The sequence below is a fragment of the Heteronotia binoei genome, chromosome 2, assembly GCF_032191835.1.
Source record: "Heteronotia binoei isolate CCM8104 ecotype False Entrance Well chromosome 2, APGP_CSIRO_Hbin_v1, whole genome shotgun sequence".
Taxonomy (NCBI): Eukaryota; Metazoa; Chordata; class Lepidosauria; order Squamata; family Gekkonidae; genus Heteronotia; species Heteronotia binoei.
Window position 1 is genome coordinate 49,358,904 of NC_083224.1, and position 26,014 is coordinate 49,384,917.

At 41.6% G+C, this 26,014-nt stretch overlaps 1 protein-coding gene across 1 annotated transcript in view; it reads left to right on the forward strand.

Annotated features, from left to right (window-relative positions):
• Positions 1 to 26,014, forward strand: part of PTPRT (protein tyrosine phosphatase receptor type T) — a 1,094,059-nt gene that overhangs the window by 887,898 nt on the left and 180,147 nt on the right. The window contains exons 13-14 of the mRNA XM_060230934.1: positions 6,107 to 6,143; positions 13,316 to 13,372. Of these exons, the coding sequence (XP_060086917.1) occupies positions 6,107 to 6,143; positions 13,316 to 13,372 (94 nt within the window). The remainder of the gene's footprint in view (positions 1 to 6,106; positions 6,144 to 13,315; positions 13,373 to 26,014) is intronic.

Sequence of the window (26,014 nt, forward strand, 5' to 3'; positions counted from 1 at the left end):
TTCATATGTAAGATGTGTCACTGGCAACCAAGATCAATATAATTCATGTTACCATTAATATGTATGGCTGTGAACTTTGGACATTGAAGAAAGCTTACAGGAAGAATATTGATTCATTTGAAATATGGGTTCAAATCAAGCTTGAAGTCTCTCTAAAAGCTAAAATGACTAATCTGGTGTACTTTGGTCACATTTTGAGAAGACAAGAGCGCTGGAAAAGACCTCAATGCTAGCAAAAATAGAAGGCAGAGGGAAAGAGGAAGATTCAGCATGAGATGGATTGACTAAGCAAGGGAAGCCTCCGTTTGCAAGACCCAAGCAAGGCTGTTAACAATAGGAAGTTTTGGAGGTCACTAATTCATAGAGTCACCATAAGTCAGAAGCGATTTGACAGCACAACACACACAGAGAGGTGTTGAATAACTTAGGATAATTAGTGCATTGTCTCCTCATTTTCAGTTAGATTTGAATGTTATATTATCACATTTCATCCTGTAATGCCAACAGGCCTGGCGCTGAGGTTTCCAGCGCCCCAGGCTGAAATTTGCCCAACCCCCTCCTTCTTTTCTTTTTTCACAGACTTTCACATGTCATCAGGCTGTGCGCAGCCTGTGCACTGGCATTTAAGCAGTGGCTGGACATACACTTGTCAGGGATGCTCTAGACTTATCCTGCAGTGAGCAGGGAGTTCAACCATGGCTGTAAACAGCAGGGGGCCACAGAGGCAGTGCCCCGTTCACTAAATTGAGTGGGAGTGTTGCAGATTCTATAGGGGACACCACCCCCATGCCCCCCCTGCTGGCTACGACCCTGGATTGGACTAGATGGCCTATATGGGCCCTTCCAACTCTGTGCTTCTACAAATGCTTATCTCATGTGCTACACTATAATAGTAATGCAACCAAGAGACAATCATGGAAAAGGGTGAATACAAAAAAACAAGCCATGAAAATTAACTAATACCAATAAACAAAATATTCAAAATATATTCCAAAATCACAATAATCAGTCATAAACAATCACATATGTAAGAAAGTTCCTATGAAGTTTTAGAAAGTTCATAAAGTCAATTTCCTGGTTTTGGCACCTTGACCTCGTGGTGGTTTGCGGAGCTCGTCTCCAGCAGCCCCCTGAATTGGGCGGTAGAAGGGGTCCACAGCTGTGGCACCTCAAGGGGGACCCAGGAGGGGTCTCCTATCAGCAAGGAGCTTTATAGGAGCTGGGGAAATGGCGGCAGCTGGTCCCTGTCTCTCTTGTCTACTCCAATGCTCCACCACCACGGTCGCCATGATGGCTGCTTGGTTCTTTAAATAAGCTTCCAATGCAGTGTTCTTCTACCTTAATCACTGAAATTCTACCATGCAAGTATGGTAAGTCTACTTTTTAATACTACTGACTAATGGATTCTCTACTATAACACCAGTCTGAATAAAAGTTGTATATTCCTTTAAGAGAAATGCATTTGATGCTTGATCGGGACTGAAATGATTATAATCGGAATGTAGAAGAAAAGCACGAGGCTGGAGGAGATTTGGAAGGACAGACTAACTTGGACTTTGAGCTACTTTTTAACTTTGATTATCAGACAGAGTTATACTGTGGAAAAGATGGCATTACGAACTGAAGCGGTTGATAAAAAAGATGTTATGGCTAGCATATTCCCTTAAAGCAGGAAATTGCTCAGCTAGCTGAGTTGATACAAAAGTGGGTGGAAACTTTTGTTTTGAAACACAGCAAAATTGAAAATCTACATGAGCAGAGTGGTAAAGAGATCCCAGTGATGTGTATTGCGTTGGGAGAAGTGGATAAAGATCCGTTGGGAAATGTGCTGAAAGAAATCAAAATGGAGATAACATATGCAGTTACAAAGAAGAAGCAGAAATCAAAACTGATTAAAGTGTTTACAGGAAGAAGTGACGGCATGTGGGCATTGTTTTCAGTAGAACGGATGAAGGTGCCAAGGGGAGAAGAGGTGGATTTCATCAAGAAAATCAAAACTTGGAAGGCTTTTAAGAAGAAGAGATTATAAACTGTTTGTTGTTGCTTTTGCGAATCTGGTTAACATTGAATTAATAAAAGGGAACTGACATGTGACTTTGAAATGGCAAGAGAGATCTTTAGAATCTGGATGTTTCTTTTTCATTTGTTACTTTCATCTATGGATCCTGTAGTGTATCGGACTCAGCGCAAGCGCCGCGCGACCCGAGCCACCCTCGGGTCGCCGTGCGCAGCGCGGGAAAAGCAACCGCCAATCCTGACCAAGGGCGGGAAGTTTAACTGGCCAGGATTGGGCTGGCCAGCCAAGGGGATGTTCCGGGATGCATGTATATATTAGCGGACCCGGCCGCATGTTCCCAGTTTTTGTGATGTACCAACCAATAAAGACCTATGCCTTCACCACGTCTCGTCTCCCAGTACATTACACTGGCGACGAGGATGGGATCTAGATAGGTCCGGCCGCCCCGAGGGGAACCTGACCGGGCCGGAGACGAGGAAGGCGTGAGACCGCAGGATCGCACAGCCCGCCGCCACCATGGCGAACACTACGGTAACGACGGGCCATCTTGCGGAATTCAACCCGGAGCACCCCGAGAGATGGGAGACCTACACAGAAAGGGTCGAGTGCTACCTGCGGGCGAACCTGATCGAAGATGACGACAGGAAGAGAGACGTCCTGCTGAGCGTCTGCGGAGAAGAAACTTTCGAGATCGCACGAGGCCTCTCCGCTCCAGCTAAGCTGACCGAGAGGACCTACCGGGAAGTCGTGAGACTCCTCACGGGCCACTTTTCGCCCCAACCGTCCATCGTCGCCCGCCGATTCCTCTTCCACAAGAGGGACCAAAAGTCGGGGGAGACAGCGGCAGTCTACCTGGCGGCCCTTCGGCAGATCGCCGGGAACTGCAATTTTGACAAAAGGGACGAAGCCCTGAGGGACCGTTTCGTCTGGGGCCTCCGAGACGAACGACTGCAGCAGAAGCTCTTCGCTAAGGAGGAGCTCACGCTACAACAAGCCTTCAACGAGGCGACGGCGTTCGAGAGGGCCACCAAGGCGTTCGGCCAGCCACGCGGCGAAGCAGTCCACCAAGGAGAAACGGAGCTGGAAGACCGAGCAGAGGAAGAAGCGTTTCAGCTCCGGCGGCCTCAGAGAACGGACACACGGGCCCCCGCGAGACAACGAGCGACGGAGAGGGCCACCGCCACCACCGGTTCCAGGTGCGCCAGCTGCGGCGACCCCCACGAGCGACGGGACTGCCCGTACCGCAACCTGGACTGCCGCAGCTGCGGAAAGACAGGCCACATCGCCCGGGCTTGCCGGGCCAAGAACAGCCGCCGCCAACCGTCAGCGCATCACGACTCCCTGGACACACACACGACGGCATCCACCAGTCTACAGGTATTGAACTTGCCCCTCGCGGCCCCAGACAAGGTCAAAATGTCGGTCCTAATCGAGGGCGCCCCCTGCATCATGGAAGTAGACTCGGGTTCCTCCATCTCTATCATTTCGGAGGAAACCCTCAAGAAACTATGTCCCCGCCGCCGCATCCAAACGAGGCCAGCGGACTTCGTACTGAGGGACTTTCAGAAGAACCCAGTACACATCGTGGGGTGGGCCCGGGTGCATGTAGAAAGAGGGGGTTTTAGGGGGCCCCTAGACATCCTAGTGGTCAAGCGCCAACTGACCACACTTCTCGGGTTGGCGTGGTTCAATCCACTGGGAATCCAGCTGGTGGGGGTGGACCACTTGCAGGCCAGCAATTTCGACGGGGTCTGCCGGGAGTTCCCCGAGGTCTTCGACGGGTCCTTGGGGAGCTACAAGGGTCCTCCCATCACCTTACCGATAGACCCAATGGTCAGGCCCATAAGGCTTAAAGCGAGGCGCGTCCCGTTCGCCCTTAAGCCTAAAATAGAGGCAGAACTGGACCGCCTAACAGCCCAGGGCGTCCTAGAGCCTGTAACGTATGCGGAATGGGAGACCCCCATAGTGACGCCAGTCAAACCCAACGGGGAGGTTAGGATCTGCGCTGACTACAAGTGCACGATCAATAAGGTGCTGCAAGACAACCCCTACCCAGTCCCGGTGGTTAGCCACGTCCTAGCAGCACTAGCCGGGGCGAGGGTCCAAAGCCTGCAACCTACACATAATATTGGCATCCACCGCTACATTGCCTTCCTCATCAGAAATTCTGGCTTCTTGCCCTTGGACCTGCGAGACCCCTTACCACCTGACATTGCCGCAGGCCCAATAGTACCCTCAAAATGGCTGCTCACAAGCACTCTCTAAAATGGCTGCCTCCCCTCCTACAAGAAAGGGACTTAAAATGGCCGACTCCCCTCCACTCTCACCAAAGAAAGGCAGCCCCAGCAACCGAAGCCACCCTATAGCCCCCTGGGACTCAGACCTACCACCCCAAGAAACCAAGAAAGGGAGAGGGCAGACCACCCCAGGCTTAACCAAAAACACTAATCCAGAGCCCCCAGCAGACCCCCCTGCCCAAGGAAACCACTCAGCCGAAGGAAAAAAGGACCTCCGCCACCGCAGCCAAGCCAAGCCTCTAACCACTCTCAGAAACCCTCTGGACCCCTCCGACGTCGCAGCAGCCACAGACGCTTCAAAAACACTGATGGGAACACGGAGGCCTCCCCACACGCTCAGAGAGCTCTCCTACCCTGCATCGATCATCCGCAGGACTGATAGGGAAGAGCTGAAGTCTGGCTGTTAAGATAGCCAGGCCCCGCCCCAAACATTGTGCGCCCAAACGGGTGAACACCAACTCAATCCTCCTAGGGCGGCAAACCAGGCTAAAGCAGTTTAGCAGCGTCGCTGCAGGTTGCAAGCCTCAGATTGCTGCTTCTTTTTGTCTTTTGTTGTTATATTTTGTCCTTCCCCTCTTTATTTTTTGCTTCTTTATCCCTGCATTACTCTTTCTCTTTATACCTAAACTTAATAAAAAAAATTGAAAGTGAGAAAGTTCATAAAGTGTGTAAGTCCATCAAAAGCCAAAATAGGTCTCTTTTCCTTTCTGTCTTTTTCTTCTTTAAGATTGAAGAAGTTTTATCTATGGTATAAGCTTTCATGTCCATGCACACATCTTCAGATACAGGTGAAACAGAATTCCTCAATCCTTTACTTTTAGGGAGTTGAGTGGTTGTCAGGAAGATCCATTTAGAGTCAAGATGTATAAGTACTGGGTGATTCAAGCTGAGATTGAATGTCAGAAGTTCTGTGAATGGCAGTAAATTAGCATACAAATACAAGAGTTAATAATTCTGGGTACAAGCAAGAACTGAGGGCCTTAGTATGTTCACTTCTATGATTCACCTGAATCTGAGGTAGTTAATGTAAATTTAGTACATGCTGGCCCTTCTTTTCCTGTACATTTAACTATGGGCGTTTTCGCACTCACCTTCAAGTGGTGCGACCATCCTCCTCACGCCGGCGGATCTGCAGGGATTTCGCACCAGAAGCGCCGGCGCACCCAAAAGAGCCGGCGACTTCTGTCGCGAAACCAGCTCAAACGGAAACCGCCAAGAAGCAGGAAAACGTTTGAGCTGGTTTCACGACGGAAGTCGCCGGCTCTTTTGGGTGCGCCGGCGCTTCTGGTGCGAAATCCCTGCAGATCCGCCGGCGTGAGGAGGGTGGTCGCACCACTTGAAGGTGAGTGCGAAAACGCCCTATGTAATATATATTAGCTTTATTGTTGCTACCACCCAGTTTCCAGAGAGAAGGCTGATTTATAAATGTTTTAAGCACATACATAAAATATTGGGCGTGTTCAGTAATAAAGTGATTTTAAGAACAGTGTCTGTCAAACAGGTATCAGTCAATGCCCATTTTATTCACTCATGCAGTCACTTTCCACATGGCAATTATAATAATAATAGGTGTATGTTTTTCTAGTTTGTGGTTTTGAATTCCCAGAAGATACAGTATCCCTGCAATCCTTTATAATAAGTTAGCAACAACTCTGCATTTGTCATGCTTAAAAACTGATCATCTGGAAAGGGCCTAACTTTATCTGATTACAGTTTAATGAAACTGCCAATTCTAAGGTTCATAAAAGGAAATATTAATATCTGATGCCTTTTCATATTTTGTTATTTGCAGGAGATCAAGATCAACTGTGTCCGACTAGCAACAAAAGGTATGTTGATGTTTGTTTGTTTTTTCCTGGTTATTTATCTCTGTATGAAACCGATTCATTTGTGGTCCAAAATCCAATCACTGCCTACCCTTTCAGATACCATAAGACCCATTGACAACTTTCCCCTTTCTCCCTCCCATGGCAGCCTTCTGTATCATGTGAAATTGTGCTCCTGTGTGGCAGTGGACTCCCAGGAACATCATGCAGGTCCAAGCAGAAAGGGTTCTTGGGAATTAAATCCTTCTGTTACAACAGGCCAGCGAGGCTTCTCTTATGAAAACAGCTTTTGTCATTTAAGTTTCATGAGGCCATTCAAGCAAAATTGGTTAACAAATCTTTCTTTCTTTGTGGTTTTTGGTCTGCATGTGTATAGATCGACATTTTTTTCCAGATTTTCTTGCTTGCTTTTGCTTGTTTCCTTTGTTGTTGCTTTCATACAATTCCCTGGAACAGTTTTCTGACTTCCCTGATATTCAGATTGGCAAGCCTAGTCCAAACCTTGACAATTTCATAAATATTTGATCATGCCTTGACCTTTTGATGGATCCATTCAGAAATGTTGTTCCGTCTCAAACAATCCCACTCCTTATTACACCATCTTTCACACTTGGCTTTTTGCCCATGTGGGTTCCATGACACCCAACATAGTCTTTTCTATACTGAAAAAGACCCCCCCTCTCCCCCTTTCAACAGAGACAAGGTGGTTGTATCCATCCCATTGATTTTCTGGTGACCTTGACAAAAAAAAAGTTTTCTGTCTCCTTCTAATATGAGGTCAATCCACTGGCCCCATACCAGCTTGATCCCAACATGTCCTTGATTACAGTTGTGGAAATTGTAGGAGATACCCTGTAGTTAGAAACTGCATCGTAACTGACTTTGTTTTTTCAGAGTTTATTCCAAATATCGCATTGATGCCTTGCTCAGTAACTCAATTACATTAACCCAGTCTATCCCAATAATTGGCAGTGGATGCCACAGCTCTTGTCCATTTTCTCCTTAATCCTTCTGTGGACTATATATGAAATGTTAGTTTGTCTTTTGGGTACTTTCACACCTCTTAAAATCAGCCCAGGATAAACCCAGCATGACCAGGGTTGTGTGGGGTTTTTATAGAAAAAGTCCAGCAGGAACTCATTTGCATATTATGCCACACCCCTGACACCAAGCCAGCCAGAACTGCTTTCTTGTGTGTTCCTGCTCAAAAAAAACCCCTGAGCATGACAATCTGGGACAAGTATTCTAATATGTGCAGTTAATGGAAAAGTAGCTTATATTAGAAACATCTCTGACTGTCTTTTGTGTCCTATTTAATAGTTTTGGACAACATTCCAAGAACAGGAAAAAAAAATCAAGAGCAGTGTTGAGAAATCTTCAGTAAATAATAGTTTTATGTTCTATTTTTTTAAAAAATCTTTAATATGGTCGGTGAGTTTTCAGCCAGCAAAAGCATTCTTCATCAATGTACTGAAAATTATATGTCCAGGAGACCTTGTTAGTTTGTCTGTCACAGAAAATTGACCACAAGAATCTCCCTATGGATTCAGACTGTTTTATTAACACATAAATGTAACATTCTTCTTTCTCTACCTCCAATATAAAAGGGAGGCAGTAGAAAACCCGAAGAAAGACAACAATGAAGCATCAGTTGAGAGTGATTCTTTGGCATTTGATGTCAGTCCCCAACTGAATTATAGGCAGTACTGCAGCTTTGAAACACCAGAGAACTTGGCAGAGGTGCTGAAAATTGGGCATATCGCTCCTGTAAATCAAAGAGTGTGACATTTTTTTTTTATTTCTTGTTGTTATTTTTGCAATGTAGCATTTGTTTTAGTGTATTGCTTGCTCCCTTCCCTGTCGCTCCCCTATGTAGAGGTTCTTCATGAAATGATCACTTTAATTCTTAAATGTGGATTAAATAAATATTTTCCCCAAAATCATTTAAATTGATATTGCAAATTTAAGAGACAGTGAGCAAAGTTCAGGGATAGTTAAATGAATTTCTATAGCAAAGAAGTCAGGTACTCTATGCATTTTCATCCTGTTCATATTAACATTTTTTTTTTATTTAATTACAGGTATTGGGCAATGTACATCAGTAGATAAAAACATAGAAAGCCATAAAATAAAATGCATAGACAACATAAGTACAACAGTTTTAAAAGGATCTGGATAGCAAGCTACAGATTACTTCCCATTCTGGACTGCACAGCCACCTCATGGGCAGGGGAGGAGGAACAAAACTAATCTGGAGAGCAAGGAGAAGATGACAGCCAGAATGGAAACCATTGTCCTCAACCAAAAGCCAGGTGGAACATCTCTGCCTTACAGGCCCTGCAGAATTGCATAAGATCCTGTAGGGCCCTTCTGGTATTCAGCAGAGTTCCACCAGGTTGGGGCCAAGACCAAAAAGGCTGGAGAATACTTTTCACAATCTTTGTCCATATTCACTGGACATTGGGGGGGGGGGGGGACAGCCTTTGTTGATGCATGCCATTAGTGATGCATGACTTGAAAAACATTGCAAAAAACCCAATCTTGATGTTATGCTCATTTAAATAATTATTGGGTGTGGTTTTTATTAATGTTCAGGAGTGCATATGAATATCAGTAGAGCTTTGACTAAAAGGAATACTGAAGCAATCATATATACAACCACTGGAAAGATGGTTTTCTGCAGTGTTTTGCCAATGCACACATTCATTGGTTGCGTGGAGGAGAGATGCAAAGCTGCAATATGCAGCACATGCTGCAATTCTAGAAATCATGTTAGAAATTCCCTTAAATCAAACTACCTCGAATTAAAGGGGAGTGGAACCCAGACAAAGACAAATTCAGGAACAATAAAGGAGATGGTTCAGCAGGTGGTTAGTGTATTGGGCTGGGTCTAAACAGGCTGACTTTTATCTCCTAGTCACCATGAATTGTTCATGACTATAAGCTCCATGCCTAAATTGTGGAGGGGATGGTCCAGTACTGGTGGCTTTCTCTTTATTTTCTAATGACAGGGAGATATTTGTAGACAGGAAAATTTGGGCTCAGGTTAACCAAAATTATGGAACACAGAAGTCTTAATGAAATTTATTCCAAAATGTCTTTGGTATCCTGTCCAAAGTCTCAATTAGACAAAATACTTCAAATTTTATTCTTCTAAAATGAGATGCTACTGTCACTTGCTACTTCTTCGATGAGGAATGAAAAGTAAATGTCGGAAGACAGAAATACTGGACTGACACCATTTAGACACTTGACAAAACACCAATGTGCTATAAAATTTGAGAAATAATTAGAAAAATTAGTACAACCCTAAGCAGAGTTACACCCTTCTAAATCTACTGAAATCAGAGGGTTTAGAAGGATGTAATGCTGTGTAGGGTTTTGCAGTGTTATTCATAAAAGAGCTTCATATTCATATAGTTTTGTTTCTGGAGCAGTTGCTCACAAGCATTTGAGCTGTAAGATAAATGGAAAATTATAATGCATGTATGCAATCTGATTGCATGTATCTTAAATGTCATAATGATATATTAGAGAAGAACAGAAGGTGACGGGAAAAACATATAACCCAATTCCAAAAGTCATTTTCCACACAAAAAAAGCTCTTATAGCAGCAGAAAAGAACTGTCCTGCGTCTTTCCCTTCCTTTGTAGCCTGAAATGTTGCTGCTGAGTTACAGGGGACACTTGGGGGCAAAGTAGAGTCTGCAGTTTTAATGAAGTAAAGTTAATACTTAATGAACACTTGATATTTTGTCTGTTCTGTTAACCAGCCTTGTTTCAAACATAGCTATTTGAAGGATAACTCACAATATATATATATATATATTTTAAAAAAGATGCATCTCCTTTGCCCATACTAAGGGGGCTTTCACATGGTGACTGTTTGCAAGTGGATTTTACTATTCTTACACAGTAAAAATTCAGTTGCAAACTGTATTATTTAGTGTATGTAAGACTTTACACTATGCATATTCCATAGCAGAAACTTAATAGCAAGAAAAGCTAGGTTCAACATGCAGCATAAATTATACAGCAGCTTTCCCAGCATGTCATCCTTGAGCACCATAGTGCCCACCAGCACCATTCCTAGTGCCTGCCAAGTGTTTTTGGAAAGTGGGCAGGACTTCCAATTGACTATTGGAGATCTGGTTGGCTGTGCAGATTTTTTAAATTGCATAGGCACAGCTGCCACCGTAACACAAGGATCCGCACTGTATGACTGAAGGCTATGTGTATGGAAGAAAATATTTTAAACAATATCTTCATTTAGAAGGCATTCTGCCAAGCACAGCTTCTACCTGAATTATTAAAGAGTTGCTGTTAGAATTATTCATAACTACACCTTACATTTTATGCCTGCAGCATCTCTGGCAGCCATTTTGTGGTTGCACCTCCCACAGGTTGACAAAATACCAAAGGTGTCTACAGGCTCAAAATGATTGGGGACCTCTGTTATATAAGCAGGACTGGCACTCAACACTTCCAAGTGAACCCGCAACTGTGCCACACCTGGTGAGCCTTCCTAGGTCCTGCTCAGCCTTCCTCAGCTTCTGCTGCCTTTCCAGAGCCTGTGCTTCTGCACAGACTGCCTTCCCCAGGGTAGGCTACCTTCCCTGGGTCTGTGCTTCCTCTGAAAGCATAAACCCCGGGAAGGCTAAGTGGAGTTGACACAGCAATGGGTGCACCCATTGCCTCACCAACCCCACTCAGCCTTCCCCAGGTCTTTGCTTGGGAGCACAGACCCAGGGAAGGTTGAGTGGGGTTGGCAGGTTGGCATGGCAGCAGTGCATTTGCAGTGCACCCTCTTGCCTTGCTGACCCAGCTCAGCAGTGAGTGCACTCGCAGTGCATTTGCAGCCCGGCTTTGAGTGCCTGCAAGTGCACCCTCTGGCACACCGCCGACCTCAATTTTGATTGTCCTGTGTATTTTGCCTAAATTGTTCCAGCGTTGTTGTTGTTGTTTTTACTGTCAGCAGAAAGTTGTATGGTGATTTGAGGGTAAAATGCCACTGTCTAGTGTTATGCACTACTGAATGGGAAAGAAGGACATGATGCCCTTACTGGAGGCAGTACAAGACAAAGCATAGTCCTGAGAAGTGTTACTTAATTAAATGTTCAAAGATTAGACTAAGACCACACAATCAGGTGACCTGGTACCCATACAGGGTGATTTGTGATGGGTAAAAGTATATGTTTAAAAACCACATACACTAAGATAATGTTATATATGTCACAGCTACAAGCCATATATTTGGTTTGTGTATTGACTGCAGTTGTGCTATTTTAGCAAGTGCTCTTTTAGGCAAACTGTGTTTTAAAAATTACCATTAATAAAAAAAAACCCTTAGAACTGTAACATGGGTGCCACGCCACCCCCCAAATTGCTATACAGCGTATATAGAAACTATGCAGCAACTGAATTCTTTATGAAAAAGAATTCCAAATGGTCTTCAAATGGTCCAAATTCCAAGTGGTCCAAATTCCAAATGGTCTTCATTCATCACTTGCTCCCTTCCTTCAAATGTACATGCTGTATACTTTAGAGTTACTTCTATATACCTTCTGCTGAAAAGGCTGTGTGTTATGATACCTGTTGTGAAGAAGTGATTCTGAACTGACACTGGTCAGAACCACCTGTGTATGTGTGCATGTAGGTCTTGAACTGGAGACCATCTGGGAGTTGAAATGGTGCCTTGTTCTCAGAGCCATCGCCTCTCCCTTTAAAAAAAGTACCTTGAGTTCAAAGCAGCGCCACAAATCTGTTGTGCTTCAGCAACTTCTCATGATTAGTCATTATTCTCCCTTTCCATTTCCTCTCTCATCTCCTGCCAATACTTCCCTCTAGCTTTGAGCAAAATCTTGCTCCTTGACCCCACTCTTTGGCTCTGCCTGCATGCCTAGAACTCCTTTTAGAAATAGATAGCCAGTTTACCTGACTATACATCTGCTTCGTTCATCAATTAGAGGCGTTGGCCAAGCTCCATCATTTGGGAAGGACTGTTCATGGACTGCCAAGTGTATGATTGTTGGGGGCCCTGATTTGAAAGCGCTCTTTCAGTTTGTGAACACACCTCTGACTAAGGCACGGAACCCCATCCTCCTGGACCAAATAATAATATAATCAAACTGGTGCTTTTACATCTATTGGGGTATCTGATACAAAACTCCATTATAAAAGTTTTCTAGAATATAAGAATAATTCAAATTGTCTTACCAAATCATTCTCTTAAATTCTTATAGAGGGCAAACAATATTTTTTTGGTGTATATCACCTTGAGAGCTCAGTGTCTGAGAGGAAGGAGACATATAAATCATTTTTTTTTTTTTTGAGAGGCTGAGCTGAAAGATACAAAGGAACCACTGGCCCTTGTGGACTCATGCATCTTACTTTTCCCTAATTGTTCCTGGTGACCATGTGCCCAGAATTTATTCTGAATGTCCCATACCTTCACTTTTGCTGGTCAATATTACACATCTATGTGTTTTGCCCTGTCTTCTGTCATTGCTTTATATGTGTTTCATTCACAGTAACAACCATAGTTCTTTTATTCATTGCTGCTATTATCTGCCTTACATCTATTGTCTCTTTCATCCACCAGCAGACTAATTGTGTTTAAATTAAGAGGTGAGCAAAAATGTCTGACCTATTTGTCAACCTGAATATGTTAACATTATTAGTGCAACGGGCTCCCCTTTTAAAATAAACTGATCATTAAATCCAGATTTACCAGCTCTCTGCTGGAATTTTAATTCAGAAAGGTTTTAAAAATAAGTTTTTGCTGTTTTAGTTTCCCTAATGACATATATTTTCTGTTCTTATTTTAATTTTATCTGTTCGTTTGGCATGAACTGATTTTTTTTTCCTTCTCCCCAAACAATATATGTTAGTATTGACATTTTATTAGTGAAAATTGTATCCTCTTGCTACAGGAGAAACAATTGCCTCCTGTGTTTTCTGAGTGTGTTACATTAATTTCAACACCTAATTGAAACCAAGACAGAAGGTTTGTAAGTGGTTCCCTATCTCTCAAGGTTAATTTTTTTTTTCCTGAGTGCAATTTTGTGCAAAAGAAAATGCAGTTTTATTCATAAAGTGGCAAATTTTTATTTTTATTTTCCTTTTTTCTTTTCTCTCTTGTGCATGCTGCCTGGGAACGGTTTTCCTTGTTCTTAGCACTAATAAGTAGGCAACAGGTGACTACTCGAAATCCGCCCAGCCTCATGAGCACAGGTGATTATCAGTTCAGGAAAGGGAATGTCATAAATATGCAAACTTTGGGGCAGCACCAAGGTTGTCATGTCACAGTGTGCCTGCATGTTGGAATAAGTGTGATGTTGATGGGATTTGTTTGAAGGATATTTTGACTACTTTTGCACCAGGATGAAAGACATCCAGTTTGAACATTTTTTAAAAAAGTTGTTAAGTGATTAACACAAGGTTACTACACTCTTAATATGACACCAAACAATGTGGAGATAACTTTGTATTGGTAAACAAGCCTTGATGTTTCAATTACTGTTGAGGTTCTAACAACAACAAAAGATGTTGGCCAACCCAGGGTCAGTTTTCCAGCCAATTTACCCAAGTGATTTCTTGCAATAGTAAAATGATGCTCCATACAGGAACAGCCATTAGAAGCATGGGAGATGGATTCCATCAGTCACTTTCCTGAGTACCAGCTGCTGCTGGCTGGATCTGGGTAGGAATGGGTCCATCTTGTTTAAGATGACAAAATGACTTGAACTAATTATGATTGCACCTGTGCATTAAGAAGCATATAACTTGTTTGGGGATCTCCATGTTCAGAGGCAGCATATTACTAAATAGCAGTTGCTGTAGGTTAAAAGTGTGAGGGGATTCCTGCCTTCATGTGTCATTTCTGGGTATCCCATTGGCATTTGGTTGGCCATTGAGGGCAACAAGATACAGGCCTAAAGGGACATTTGATATGTACAGCAGGTCCCTTTTTTATATTTTCACAGTGACTATTTTATCCTTTGGATGTGTTTTGATTTGACAATCAAAACATGACAACTATTTAGAGCTAGTACTTCTATACATTTATTTAACATCACCAAAGCGTAGACATGAAGAAGTCAGAGCAGAGGAGGAAGGTCAGAAGTGGATGTCAGTGATGCTGGGGTAATGTTATTATTGATGGGCAAGAACCATGAACTGAATCATGAACTGATAGGCTAGTTTGCAAACCCAGCTGGTTTGTATTGGTTCATGAACCATTTAAAGTTTAAACCCCTGCTTTCTGCTCTCCACAAAAAGCTGTGGGGAACAGAAAGCAGAGGTTTAAATGTCTCAAGTCAATGCACCCACAGCTTTCTACTCACTGTGGCTTTTGGCAGGAAGCAAAAAACGGGATGAAATGCCTCCCAGATTCTCAGTTTAATATGCTTTTTGGCTTAATTCAGAGCACCTATCTGTTTTTTCCCGAGAATGTATTCTGGTTTCACAAACCGCTAATACATTGTTTAAAACAGACATAAACTCTTGTAAGATCTGTTATTGCAGTTAGTGTTTTGACACTCTTGGATGCCAAACTCCTTGACAGGTTTATTCTATGTTCCAACAGTTTATTCAATTTTCCAACAACCATTTTCCAATGGTTTTGTTGTATTTCTTCCTAGATTTGGTCCATTAATATTTTCCTTAATTCATTTCTACTCAGAGATTTAAAGCATGGGATTATGTGTCACCGTGGCAAAGCATTAGCAACAATGGTGGTTCCTGCACCTTACCAAATGATATCCAGTTCTGAAAAATAAATCTTCTAAATTTTTGTCAGGTTTATGAGTGTACTTTTCTCTGGGAAACTGGCATGTTCCCTAACTTGTGTTTAAATTATATATTGAGATTCTGGGGGGGGGGGGGGTTAGTGGCCTAATGCAGTATATTTTTTTAATAGAAATTTATTCCCATTCCCAGCCTGGGGCATGTTCTAAGGGGACGTGGACAACAACCTTTCCAGATGGAACAATGGTATTGTAAATAATGATTAGCAGCTCAAATGAGTTATCTACAGCCACTGCGCACTGTAAAAGTCATCTTCATCTAGATAAGTGCCATATGTTTCAAAAGAAATGAGAGCATCAAGCCAGAAGGAATATCACACATTTGGAAAATATATGTCTGTAGTCCCTACATTGACAATTTCTTAACAATCTATACATTTTGGCAACAGTGCATGAGTTGAGCTGTCATGGTCCTTATGGAGCAAAAATGTAAGGACACGAATCACAATTACTGATTCTCTCTAGGTTACTTCAAAAGGTTAACATGAATATATCATTGCCACTAAATATTTTCAGAGTTTGCACTCCTAAAAGTATTCATGAATCATGCCTTAAATAGGAACCTATCATTGATTGCTGTTATTAATCTATAAAGGTTCTTATTTAAAGTATAATGCAAAGTGGTAGTAGACTTTTAAAGTGTAACAGAAGAAAAAAGGTAGATGTCGGAGAGAGGCAGCTAGTACATCCAAGTCTGGATCCTCCATATGAGCATTTTTGGAATAGATGGATTGTTGGTTATGTCTAGGAAGTGCTCATACAGAATGTCTCTTCATTGGGAATTAGTGCCTCAACATGAAAACCATTTAAGGTGCTATTTACACAACTGTGCAATTTTGTGTGTGTGTATACCATTGGGCTCACATTGTGAATCAGCCAAAAAGACATTAAGACTATGAAAAGTCTAGAAGAAAAGCACTTTGTGTAGTTGACTTTCTTAGTGCTTCCGAAGGAGTCTGCTCCTGAAAAATATCTGATTCAATGAAACGTATTTATTTAATGGAATGCTTTCATGGAAATTAATTGGCTTGCATGGGGTCCTCTAGGCCAGGGATGACCAAACTGAGGCTCGGGAGCCACATGTGGCTCTTGAAGCCCCCACCACCCCATCAGTTGCCTTGGAGAAGGCATTTTTCTCTTTAAATAGCTTTTCCAAGCCAGCCAGCCAGCAGCTTGGAGAATGCATTTAAAGTTAAAGTTGCTTTCTTTTCACCCCTCCTTTCCTTCCTTCCTTGCAGCTCTCAAACATCTGAGGTTCATGTTTTGCTGCTCTCAAACATCTGATGTTTATTCTATGTGGCTCTTATGTTAATCAGGTTTGGCCACTCCTGTTCTATGCAATGACTCAAGCCAGACCTGTTTTACCTAAGCAAGACCTGTGCTCTGGGTTAACAGCATGTAATCATGGGAAAACAAATAGACCTACATTTTATGTATGATTAATTTACAAAATTTGGACACTTTTAAAATTATCAAATCAACTCCCATTTAATTGTGTTCTTTTTTTCTATTTTAAGGGGAAAAAGAACTCCCATATATTTTTTTTTTAATTTGACATTGCAGTTCTGTTATGTGTAATTGCTGTTACCTTATTAGGCCTTTCATCTGGATTTGTACCACTTATACCACTGTAATTTGACCCTATCAGTGATATTTTATTTAAATCTTGGTGGTGAACCCTTTGGTCTGTATCTTCACAGAGACCTTTTTTCTTCAAGAACCTCTCTGTCCAATTAACCCATATCTCCCAGGATCATGGGTGAATCAGATAGTATTTTGATTTACCATATCTTTTCAAACTCCAATTTAATATATCCATAGAGCACTTATTGAAGCTATTATGCAGGATTCGGCAAAGAGTATTTCCCATCTGGGTTGGGGAGAAAGGAAAACCTTTCAGTGCTTTGAACCTTTTGATATGCAAACCAAACACCACAGAGATGAAATGACTTCCTTTTTGACTCCAGAGATGATGATAGGTTTTCAGGGCCAACAGTTGTATTGAATTGGGCATTGCTTCTCCCTCTAGAGGAGGACAGGATGAAAAAGTGGTACTTTCTCAGGCAGAGCAATTGAGGAACTCAAATTTATTTCTAGCAAAGCATATTGTCAGTTTGAACAGTGAGCTTCTGCTACCAGTAGTTCAGTATAAGAGACGACAAATTCTGTGTGATAGAATTAAAGCATTTTTGACAATTTATTATAATAGTAGAACAAAATGTGTAATTAGGCTAGCATTCTTAGTATGCCAGCCTTTATTTATTTTTGACCTTTGGTTATAGTGTTGATGCCAGAGCCTTTATTAATTCTTCTTGTTTGCCATAGAAATAATCTGGTCTCTGTACAATTTGGATTTCCATTACTTGTGGTCTGGTCTCAAATGAAAAAGATGCTTTTCCCTCTGTAGTCTGTATCACTTTCTTTTTCTCTCCTCCATTTTTCTTAATTTTAACTGTAAGTATAGAATTCTTTACAGGATTACCTGTGGCAATGCCTTAGTCAGAATATCTCTGTTTTTGCACTCCTTTGTCCCTGCTGTGTAATACACACAGTTATTATTTTTAAGAATCCGTTCATTATGTACTATCATCTCTTCTGAAAAGCCAGCTTCTTATGTTCTAGATGTTGCTATTATCCCTTAACTCTCAAACTGAAAGGCTAATTTGTTATCTTTTATCATACGTGAGCAAAGAAGATTTGCATTGGAATAGTGTACTAAATTTGGACTCCATTGCCAGTTTTACTGTTGTATAACTCCCATTTTCCTAGGCTATAAACAAATAGGTAAGAAGAACAGTGTGTACAAGAATTGTCTCAGCTGTAGCTCACAACAGAAGAAGCTATAATGATTGCATTTTTTTTGGATCTGTTCTGGGAGCCACTGTAAGTGAGGATAATTGTTTTCCTTTCCTGGGATCTTTCAGTACTGTGAGCTGCTCCTTCCAACACATCAGCCTTTATCTGCCCCCTATATTCAGCTTTCCCTCCTTCCCTCCCCCACATTATTTCTTCTTTGCCTCCTCCCACCAGCCCCCATATCTCACCCCCCTCCTCCTTCTCTCCTTCCTAGCCACCAACCAACCCATCTTTTATTTATTTATTTACTTACTTACTTACTTACTTTATATCCCGCCCTCCCCACCAAAGGCAGGCTCAGGGCAGCTCACAAACCAAGGGTTGACACAAACACATTAGTGTGACCGATACAATAAACAACAATAAAAACATAAAAACAATTTAAAACATTTGCATGTGCTACTATCATAATTTCAGGCAGCAATTTAAATTCTGGTGGTTAGCTATACTCAGAGGTCTCAGGATCGCCATAGCGTAGTGAAGTAGGCCATTGGTGGTGTTCTTATGAGCCAGTCTCATTGCTGCAGATGTTACCATTCATGTAAATGCCTGTCGGAAGAGTGCCGTTTTGCAGGCCCTGCGGAACTCTAAGAGCTCTCGCAGGGCCCTAACCTCCTCTGGCAACTCATTCCACCCACTTTTATCCGGCCCCAGTCTTCAGCTATGTTTATTATATATTCACTTCACTTCATTTTGTAAATAAATTCCTATAAAATGGCAAATAAATAAATGTAGTGTATAAAAGCAGCTTGAAACTTTGGTTAGTGGAAACTTCCCAGCAAAAAACAAACAAACACTGATAGAACTATTTTAGAAATTGCCTAGTTGTTCCAGGAATGCTATCTGATCCTCCCCTGCTGTGCTTTCTATTCTGGAAAAAAATGACTAAAAACATGTTGTTGTTCTCAGACTTATAAAGTAGTTAAGTATTCAAAGTCACAGTTAGGATTTCACTATTTTCATTTTCACAGCATTTCAAGAATCAGCTAATTTTTGGCAGCTTTTGAACATTTTCTTCACATATTTCTGGTGACATTCTTATAGGGGAAAACCAACATTTTAAGGCAATAAAATGGAGCATAGTTATTTGTAATTAAATCTGTTTTATTCAGTAGGAAGTGTATTCAGATTCTTGTTACAAACATCCTAGATGTAGGAACAATGTAAGAACTATTCTGCCCTTCCAATTTTTAAATGGGTTGTCTGTATGTTAACATCCCAGAAGCCTAAATGTGGAAAGGACAGGGTATGAAAGAGTCTTTACTAATGGGTAGTTCTATCCTTGAAGAAAATTACATGGTTTGGGAAGAGCCTCATACTTCCGCCATGAGGATTGCCAGGTCTGTATTAAAAAATACCTGGAGATTTTGGGGATGGATCCAGGAGGAGGTGGGGTTTGGGGAGGGGCCTCAGCATGGTACAGTGCCATAGAGTCCACCCTTCAAAGCAGCCATTTTCTCCAGGGCAGCTGATCTCTGCCAGCTGGAAATCAGTTGTAAAAGCAGAAGGTCTCCAAGCCCCACCTACAGGCTGGCAACTCTATTACATCAATATGGTGAGAGCTGAGGACCGCCCTGAAAACAGTGAGCAGTCCCAAATCTTCAACCGTCTGAGGCTGCGAGTTAGGCAGGCCAAAATATTGCCAAAGAGCCATGATTCCCAGCAACCCTCCACTTGACTTTGGACTCTAATGGACTGTACATAGACTTGCACTCATGCCAAATCAACTTTTGGGGCACTTGCTCCTCTTGGACTGTCATTGTGTTGAGCTAAGCCAGGCACAAGGCACCCCTCACTGGGACTATTATACTGTGGACTGCTTTGCCTACAAAAACTGCAAAGACTTCAGACCATGCTTCATCTCTTCACTGCCCAGCTCCTGCTGCAGATGCCTGCGGCCTTGTCTTTGCAGAAACAAGACTAGCGGCAAATCTAAGGGAAGCCACGTTCCTGGAAATTTCAAAATGACATACTATTTTTTCCTGTAGCAGCCATGAAGAAACTGCGTCTTTATCATGTACTGCATTCCAGAGTTCTTACATCAGCTTTAATCATGCAGATGTTGGCTGCCCAGCCAGAGACAAAGGAACTGATGTAAGGCAATCAGAATGATTACTGGTGGACAAAGGAGTCTTCCTGCCACTAATCCAAATGGCACCTCTGTCAATAGAACAGGGGTGGCCAACAGTAGCTCTCCAGATGTTTTTTTGCCTACAACTCCCATCAGCCCCAGCCAGCATGGCCACCCCTGCAATAGAACCGTTGGCCACTTCTGCAATAGAACATTGTTGGATTAATCTCATTTTACAATTATCATCAACCAGATCCCGCTACCCATCTCCCCTCTTCCCAATCACTTTTGTTTTCCCCACATTCCCCAAGAGGTGACACCACAACAACCCAACAGACCTTAAATTGTCCATTCCAATTTTCTTTATTCTGTGTATGTTTTTACTCAGAGACATGTTAATCGGATGGGTACTATTGTCAAATTTCCTGTCAAATTGACCAACCAGGTAATCCCTTCACTGGACCCTGCCTCAGGTCATGAAATTATCTATTTAAGGCAGACTCTCCTGCCATTCAGGTGTGACTTTTTCCTGATAACTACCTTGCTGAGGGAGTCACCCCACTCCTGATCCATGTGGTGTTCTTTCTCCATGTGGCGCTGGTCATCTCATATCCCCTCCCCCTCACGCTGCTGAATCTCTGTTTCTTGTCTGGACAGTTAATGTATTACCCACCAACAATACTCCTGATAATGCAAGCATCTCTATCTTTTCTAGCTATTTGCCTAGTTCTGAACTGTGTGTGTTGAATGTAGGATTGGCCTTGTATGCTTGAGTTTCTTTGTATAAAAATAATTTGCTTTAAATCCAAAATTTCATTGACTTATAGGCGCCTGGAAAATACTGCCTCTGTTATGCCTAGAAAAATACTGCCTCATGCTATTTTTGCCATCTTGCCTACTAACTACAATTCCTTTAAAAATCACTTAAAAGGGCATTTTGGCTAACACAAAGGAAAAGTAATGTTAGCTTCCTTTCAACTTTAGGCCTGGAGAGCAGGAGACAATTGGACTGGATAATGTACCCTAATATTAATTATGCTTTCCAAACAGTTAGTTCAATGTTGAAGGTGATTATGCAGCTTTGGGGATCCAGGAAACAGAAGGGATTGGCTTCCTCAGTGCCCTCTCCCATGGCCTATGAAGTGCCATATCTGGACCCCCTTTTGGCACTGAAAGGGTCAGGGGAGAAGTTATTGAGCTCCTTCCAGCTCAGTCTCTCTACCCAATTATTTTAGTAGTAAGTGGTGTTTTGATACACACATACACAATTTTTTTTGTGGGTAATTGCTGGTTTATTTTATTTTTCCTGTTTGTATCATCATCATATTTTTCTTCCATCGCTCCTCTAAGGAACTTGAACAGTGTACATTGCCTCCTTTTTATTATTCCCATAGAAACTCTGTGAAATATGTTAGGCCAAGAGATTATGTCTGAATCAAGGTCCCCCAGAGAGCCTCCTGGGAGAATGCAGAATCAGAAATCTGAACCCAGGTGTCCACAATCCTTGTCCAACATTTTAATCAGCACATTTGAACCTCTTCTTGTGACGAGTAAAATGTATATGTAAAACTTCACTTAGGTGAAGCACACAGAGAGCAAATTTATATCACAATTGCAGTTTAAATTTTCAGTAATCCTACTGGTCATTCCCATTGCTTGTTACATTCATAGTCTGCACGCAAATAATGGATTGGGAAGGACTGAACGCTCTAAAGACCTTTGAAACCTAACTTTCTAACACAATTGAAATCTATTTTATAAACTTTCATGGGTTTTTAGTTTTGGTGAGTCTCAGTTCAAATTCAAGTATATTTGTTGCCTATAGGTTCCTGTTTCATCATCCTAAGATATTTGTGGGCTGATGAGATCAATGACTTTGTAAAAAAGAATACATGGCCTCAGTTCTACATCTGACAAAAAGCAGCAGTGGTTAACAAGTTTCTTTTAAACAATGTTTTAATAGGTATATTTTATTTATTTACTGTTTAGATTTATATCCCTCCCTTCCCTGTACACAGGGCTCAGGGCAGCTCACAGCAATTTAAAACATAATAAATATATACCTATTTAGCAAACTCATTCAGTTTAGTCCTATTCCAGTATATAATAGACACCATGCCTGAGTACATTTATCCCACAAAGTTTTCATTCCTTCCCAGAATTTATTATATGCAGATTTTCCCTAAGTGAACATCATAAACCATATTTTGCAGGTACCATGTATCCATCTCATACATCTTTTCCTGTGTCCAGGTCTGTGCTATTAGCAGCTTAGCTTCTGTAAAAAAAAAAAAAAATCCTAATTATATGTCTAATGTTACCTTAATTCCTTGTGGAATGAAGTTTGAGTCCTGTGGCACCTTTAGGACCAACAGTTTTTATTCTGAGTGTAAGCTTCTGTGTGAATTCAAGGCTACTTTGTCTTAGAAATATTTGCCTTAAGTGCTTTGGAATCAAATAGAGTGCCTTGTCTAAAATAATTACTTGAAAATTTGGACTTAATCATGCAATTAATTAATTGAGACCCACAAAATATATAGGGTAGACATAAAAACCACTATGATGACATAGTTTGTTACATGCCATTACTATCTGGGGTTCACTGAGGAAGAAATCATCGGAACAAGGGATTATCTAGATTCCTCGTGTGGACTAGGACTGCATATTGGACTTATCATGGACTTGATGGTTTCCACTTGAGAACTAGAATGTGAATTTATAATGGACTTTGTGAATTAATTTCTTTGTTTATTGGACTTTATGTACTCTGCCTGTTGCTTTAATGCTCTATGTTAAGAGGCAATAATATTGTGTAAAAATATAACAAGATTCTGTAATTAATTGACATTAATGAAAATTGTTTTTTTTTTTAATCTAATAGGATTGGCCCCTCTGGCTCAAACATGCTTAAAATGCTCAAACTGGCTCAAACCTGCTCAGATCTGCTCATACTGTTTTAAATTGTCTGTCAAAATTGAGCAAACTTATTTAACAAATATTTGATTTTGAAATCTGATCAAATCCAAGGAATTAATATCAATTGCCTGCTTGCTGCCCTTTGATTGATGTAATTTTAAGGTTTTTAAATATATATTTATTGTATTATATGATTTTTATGCTGTAATCTGCCCTGAGCCTGCTTTGGCAGGAAGGGCATGATAGAAATCCCATCAATTAATAAATAAAATAAATATAAATAATATGAGAAATAAAAGTGCATGGACTCTTATCTGGGAGAACTGGGTTTGATTCCCCACTCCTCCACTTATAGATGCTGGAATGGCCTTGGGTCAGCCATAGCTCTTGCATGAGTTGTCCTTGAAAGGGCAGCTGCTGTGAGAGCCCTCTCAGCCTCACCCACCTCACAGGGTGTCTTTTGTGGGGGGAGAAGATATAGGAGATTGTAAACCGCTCTGAATCTCTGATTCAGAGAGAAGGACAGGGTATAAATCTGCAGTCTTCTTCTTCTTCCTGTTACAATATTTTCAATAGCAATGGTTGCTGTACCTAAGGAAGAAATAACACTTTCCTTTAAAGCATTGAGCTTTGAGAGCTGAAAAATAATGTAATATACTTTACCAATGTGTGCATACTTAAGAGAAGTCTTCTTGAATACATGCAATAAATGAGGTAGAAGCTAAGCTTGATTTTTCTTTGTTTTTGTCCAGTTATACATTTTTCTCCTTTGTCATTATCAGCTGTTATACTTACTGTGGGACAAATTCTGACATCATTTCTATGTTAGGACATTGTGCAGTCATTCCTGTTCCCCCAGTTAAAATGAAGAGAAACTAAAACTCCTTAATATAGCATTGTATTCACCATAAAAATCTGGGCATCCTGATCTGACAACATGCTTTACATTTGCCCTTCCTTCAAGGACCTCAGGATGATGTACATAATTATCCATTTCCCAGTTTAACCTCACAACCACCCTGTTGTGAGGCTATTTTCTTAATTCCATGCATTTCTTTATTCTTGTCTTCCTTTCCTTGTATCTCATATTTCTTCTTCGTGTGATACTTATTCAGTGTCTCTTGAAGCTTTCACTTATGTATTTACATTCTCATCTGCATTTTCTTTTCATCTTCTGGTGACTGTGCTGTTTCCTCTTTGAATGCTGCATGAGCTTGTGTACTTCACCGTTTTGCTGTTTATTGTACTTGTCATATTTCCACTTTCCAACCTTAGTGCTCTTCTTCTCTATGTTCACTCTTGCATCACAACATTTGGGATGAAATCCTAGTTGATTTCTGTTTTCCGTCATTATTTGTTTATGTTCTACTCATATTTGAATGCTTTGTCCTCTGCTAAGCAAGTTATTTTCTACTCCTATTCTTTTTATAATATTCTTGCCATGCTGTCTTTTTTGTATTTCAGTTCTCTTTTTTGTGTTCGTCCTTCCTGTGTCCTTTACTTTCTTTGGCTCCAGGATTTTTCTTTGTTGATAAAAGGGGTTCATATTCATGCTCCCCCCCACACACACACTTATGTTTTACAGACTTTCGCATTCAGCCCTTTCTTCTGTGTTGAATGTTGAATTGATCAGTAATTGTGGTATTCATTCTCTTTTTCCTTCTACTAAAGCTATTTATTTATTAAAATACTTACATGCAGCCATCAACATTATTCTGACATTTAAATCTTTGTTCCTTCTGTTTCTTCCTGGTCATCATAGTGTTTTAAATTCTTTTCTTTCTCCTGCTTCTTTTCTACTTTTAAATCAGCTATTATGAAAAGAGCACTTCTATGAATAAAAAAGAATCATTTGAACTCTGTGTGTAACTTGAATGGAACTTGAAATAAAATGAAGGTTGATTTATGAGAGAATTTTTGAATGTCAAGCCAACCATGTCAGACAGCCTTAGGTATTCTGCTAATAATGAACAACCTCTCAAACATAACTGACTTTCCTTGTTCAAATCTCGATATGCAAAGGCTTCTCTGATTTTGCAAGTTCTCAAGAGACCTTATGGACAGTGGACCAAATGAAATAAATACAAAATGTACAATTCTTAATTATTTAATTAGTTTTAAAATGTTTGAATCACATTTTTCACTAGTGCAGATTATTCCACTAACATAAAAGGGAGGGAAGGCAATCCCTGCCTGATTCCCTTCTGCATTGCAGTCACCAATCATATGTGGCTTTTTATCTGGCAGGGTCCCTCAGCCTCCCAGCAGTGTCTTTTAGGAAGACACAGAAGTCTACTTGGAAGGATCTGCTTCTGCCAGTTGCTTCCCAATAACATCAAATACAGTCAGACCTGGCGCTAGGGTTTCCAAGGCCCCTGGCAGAACCCTGCATCACCTCCCCCCCAGTGTTTAATCATGCGCGCAAAGTGCACCTGGTGCATGGCATGCCCCCTGGCCAGCACCCCTGTCCTGCTTTGTAGGGAGCTGAGCAGGGGCTATGGGGGGCATTGTTTCTTCACTCTGAGCAATTGGAGTGGAAAAAACAATGCCCATCGCAGCCCCTGCTTAGCTCCCTCCAAAGCGGGAGAGGACGGCTGGGCAGGGGGCTCTGAGCAATTGGAGTGAAGAAACAGCACGCCTCCTGCACAGCAGCCCTGTCCCAGCTGAGCAGAGGCCAAAGTGGGAGAGAGCGGCTGGGCAGGGGCCTTGGTGTTCTTTCTTTGCTCTGATCGCTCAGAACAAAGAAAGCATGCCTCACAATATTAGAGTCAGAGCAAGCGGGGAGGGGGTGCCTGCCCCTGCCTGCCCCAGGTAGCTGCCTACCTCACCTACTCCCATGTGCCAGCCCTGAATACAGTTCCAAACAACAACACCGCCAAAAATAACAAAGGTAGCCAATTGAAGTAGACACTTTTAGAGGGATAGTAACAGGAGAACATAATATATTTGAGTTGCTGCAACCCAGGGATTCCAGCATCAGCTCCTAAGTGAGCTTAAAGACTTGGTCAATTAATGCAGTCATTTTACAGGTGATGAGTACTACCAAGAGTGAGAGAAGTGATGAGCCCTCCGTTGGCATTTTTAAACAGGACTTAGTGTCAGCCTTCTTACTTGCCAGCAAGGGGTGGCTGCACTGCCGCTAACAAGATGGGTTACCATAGCAATGGGGCAGTGCTCATTGGGTCAGATCCTTCTGGAAATCAGGATGGGGGGTGGTCTGCAGAC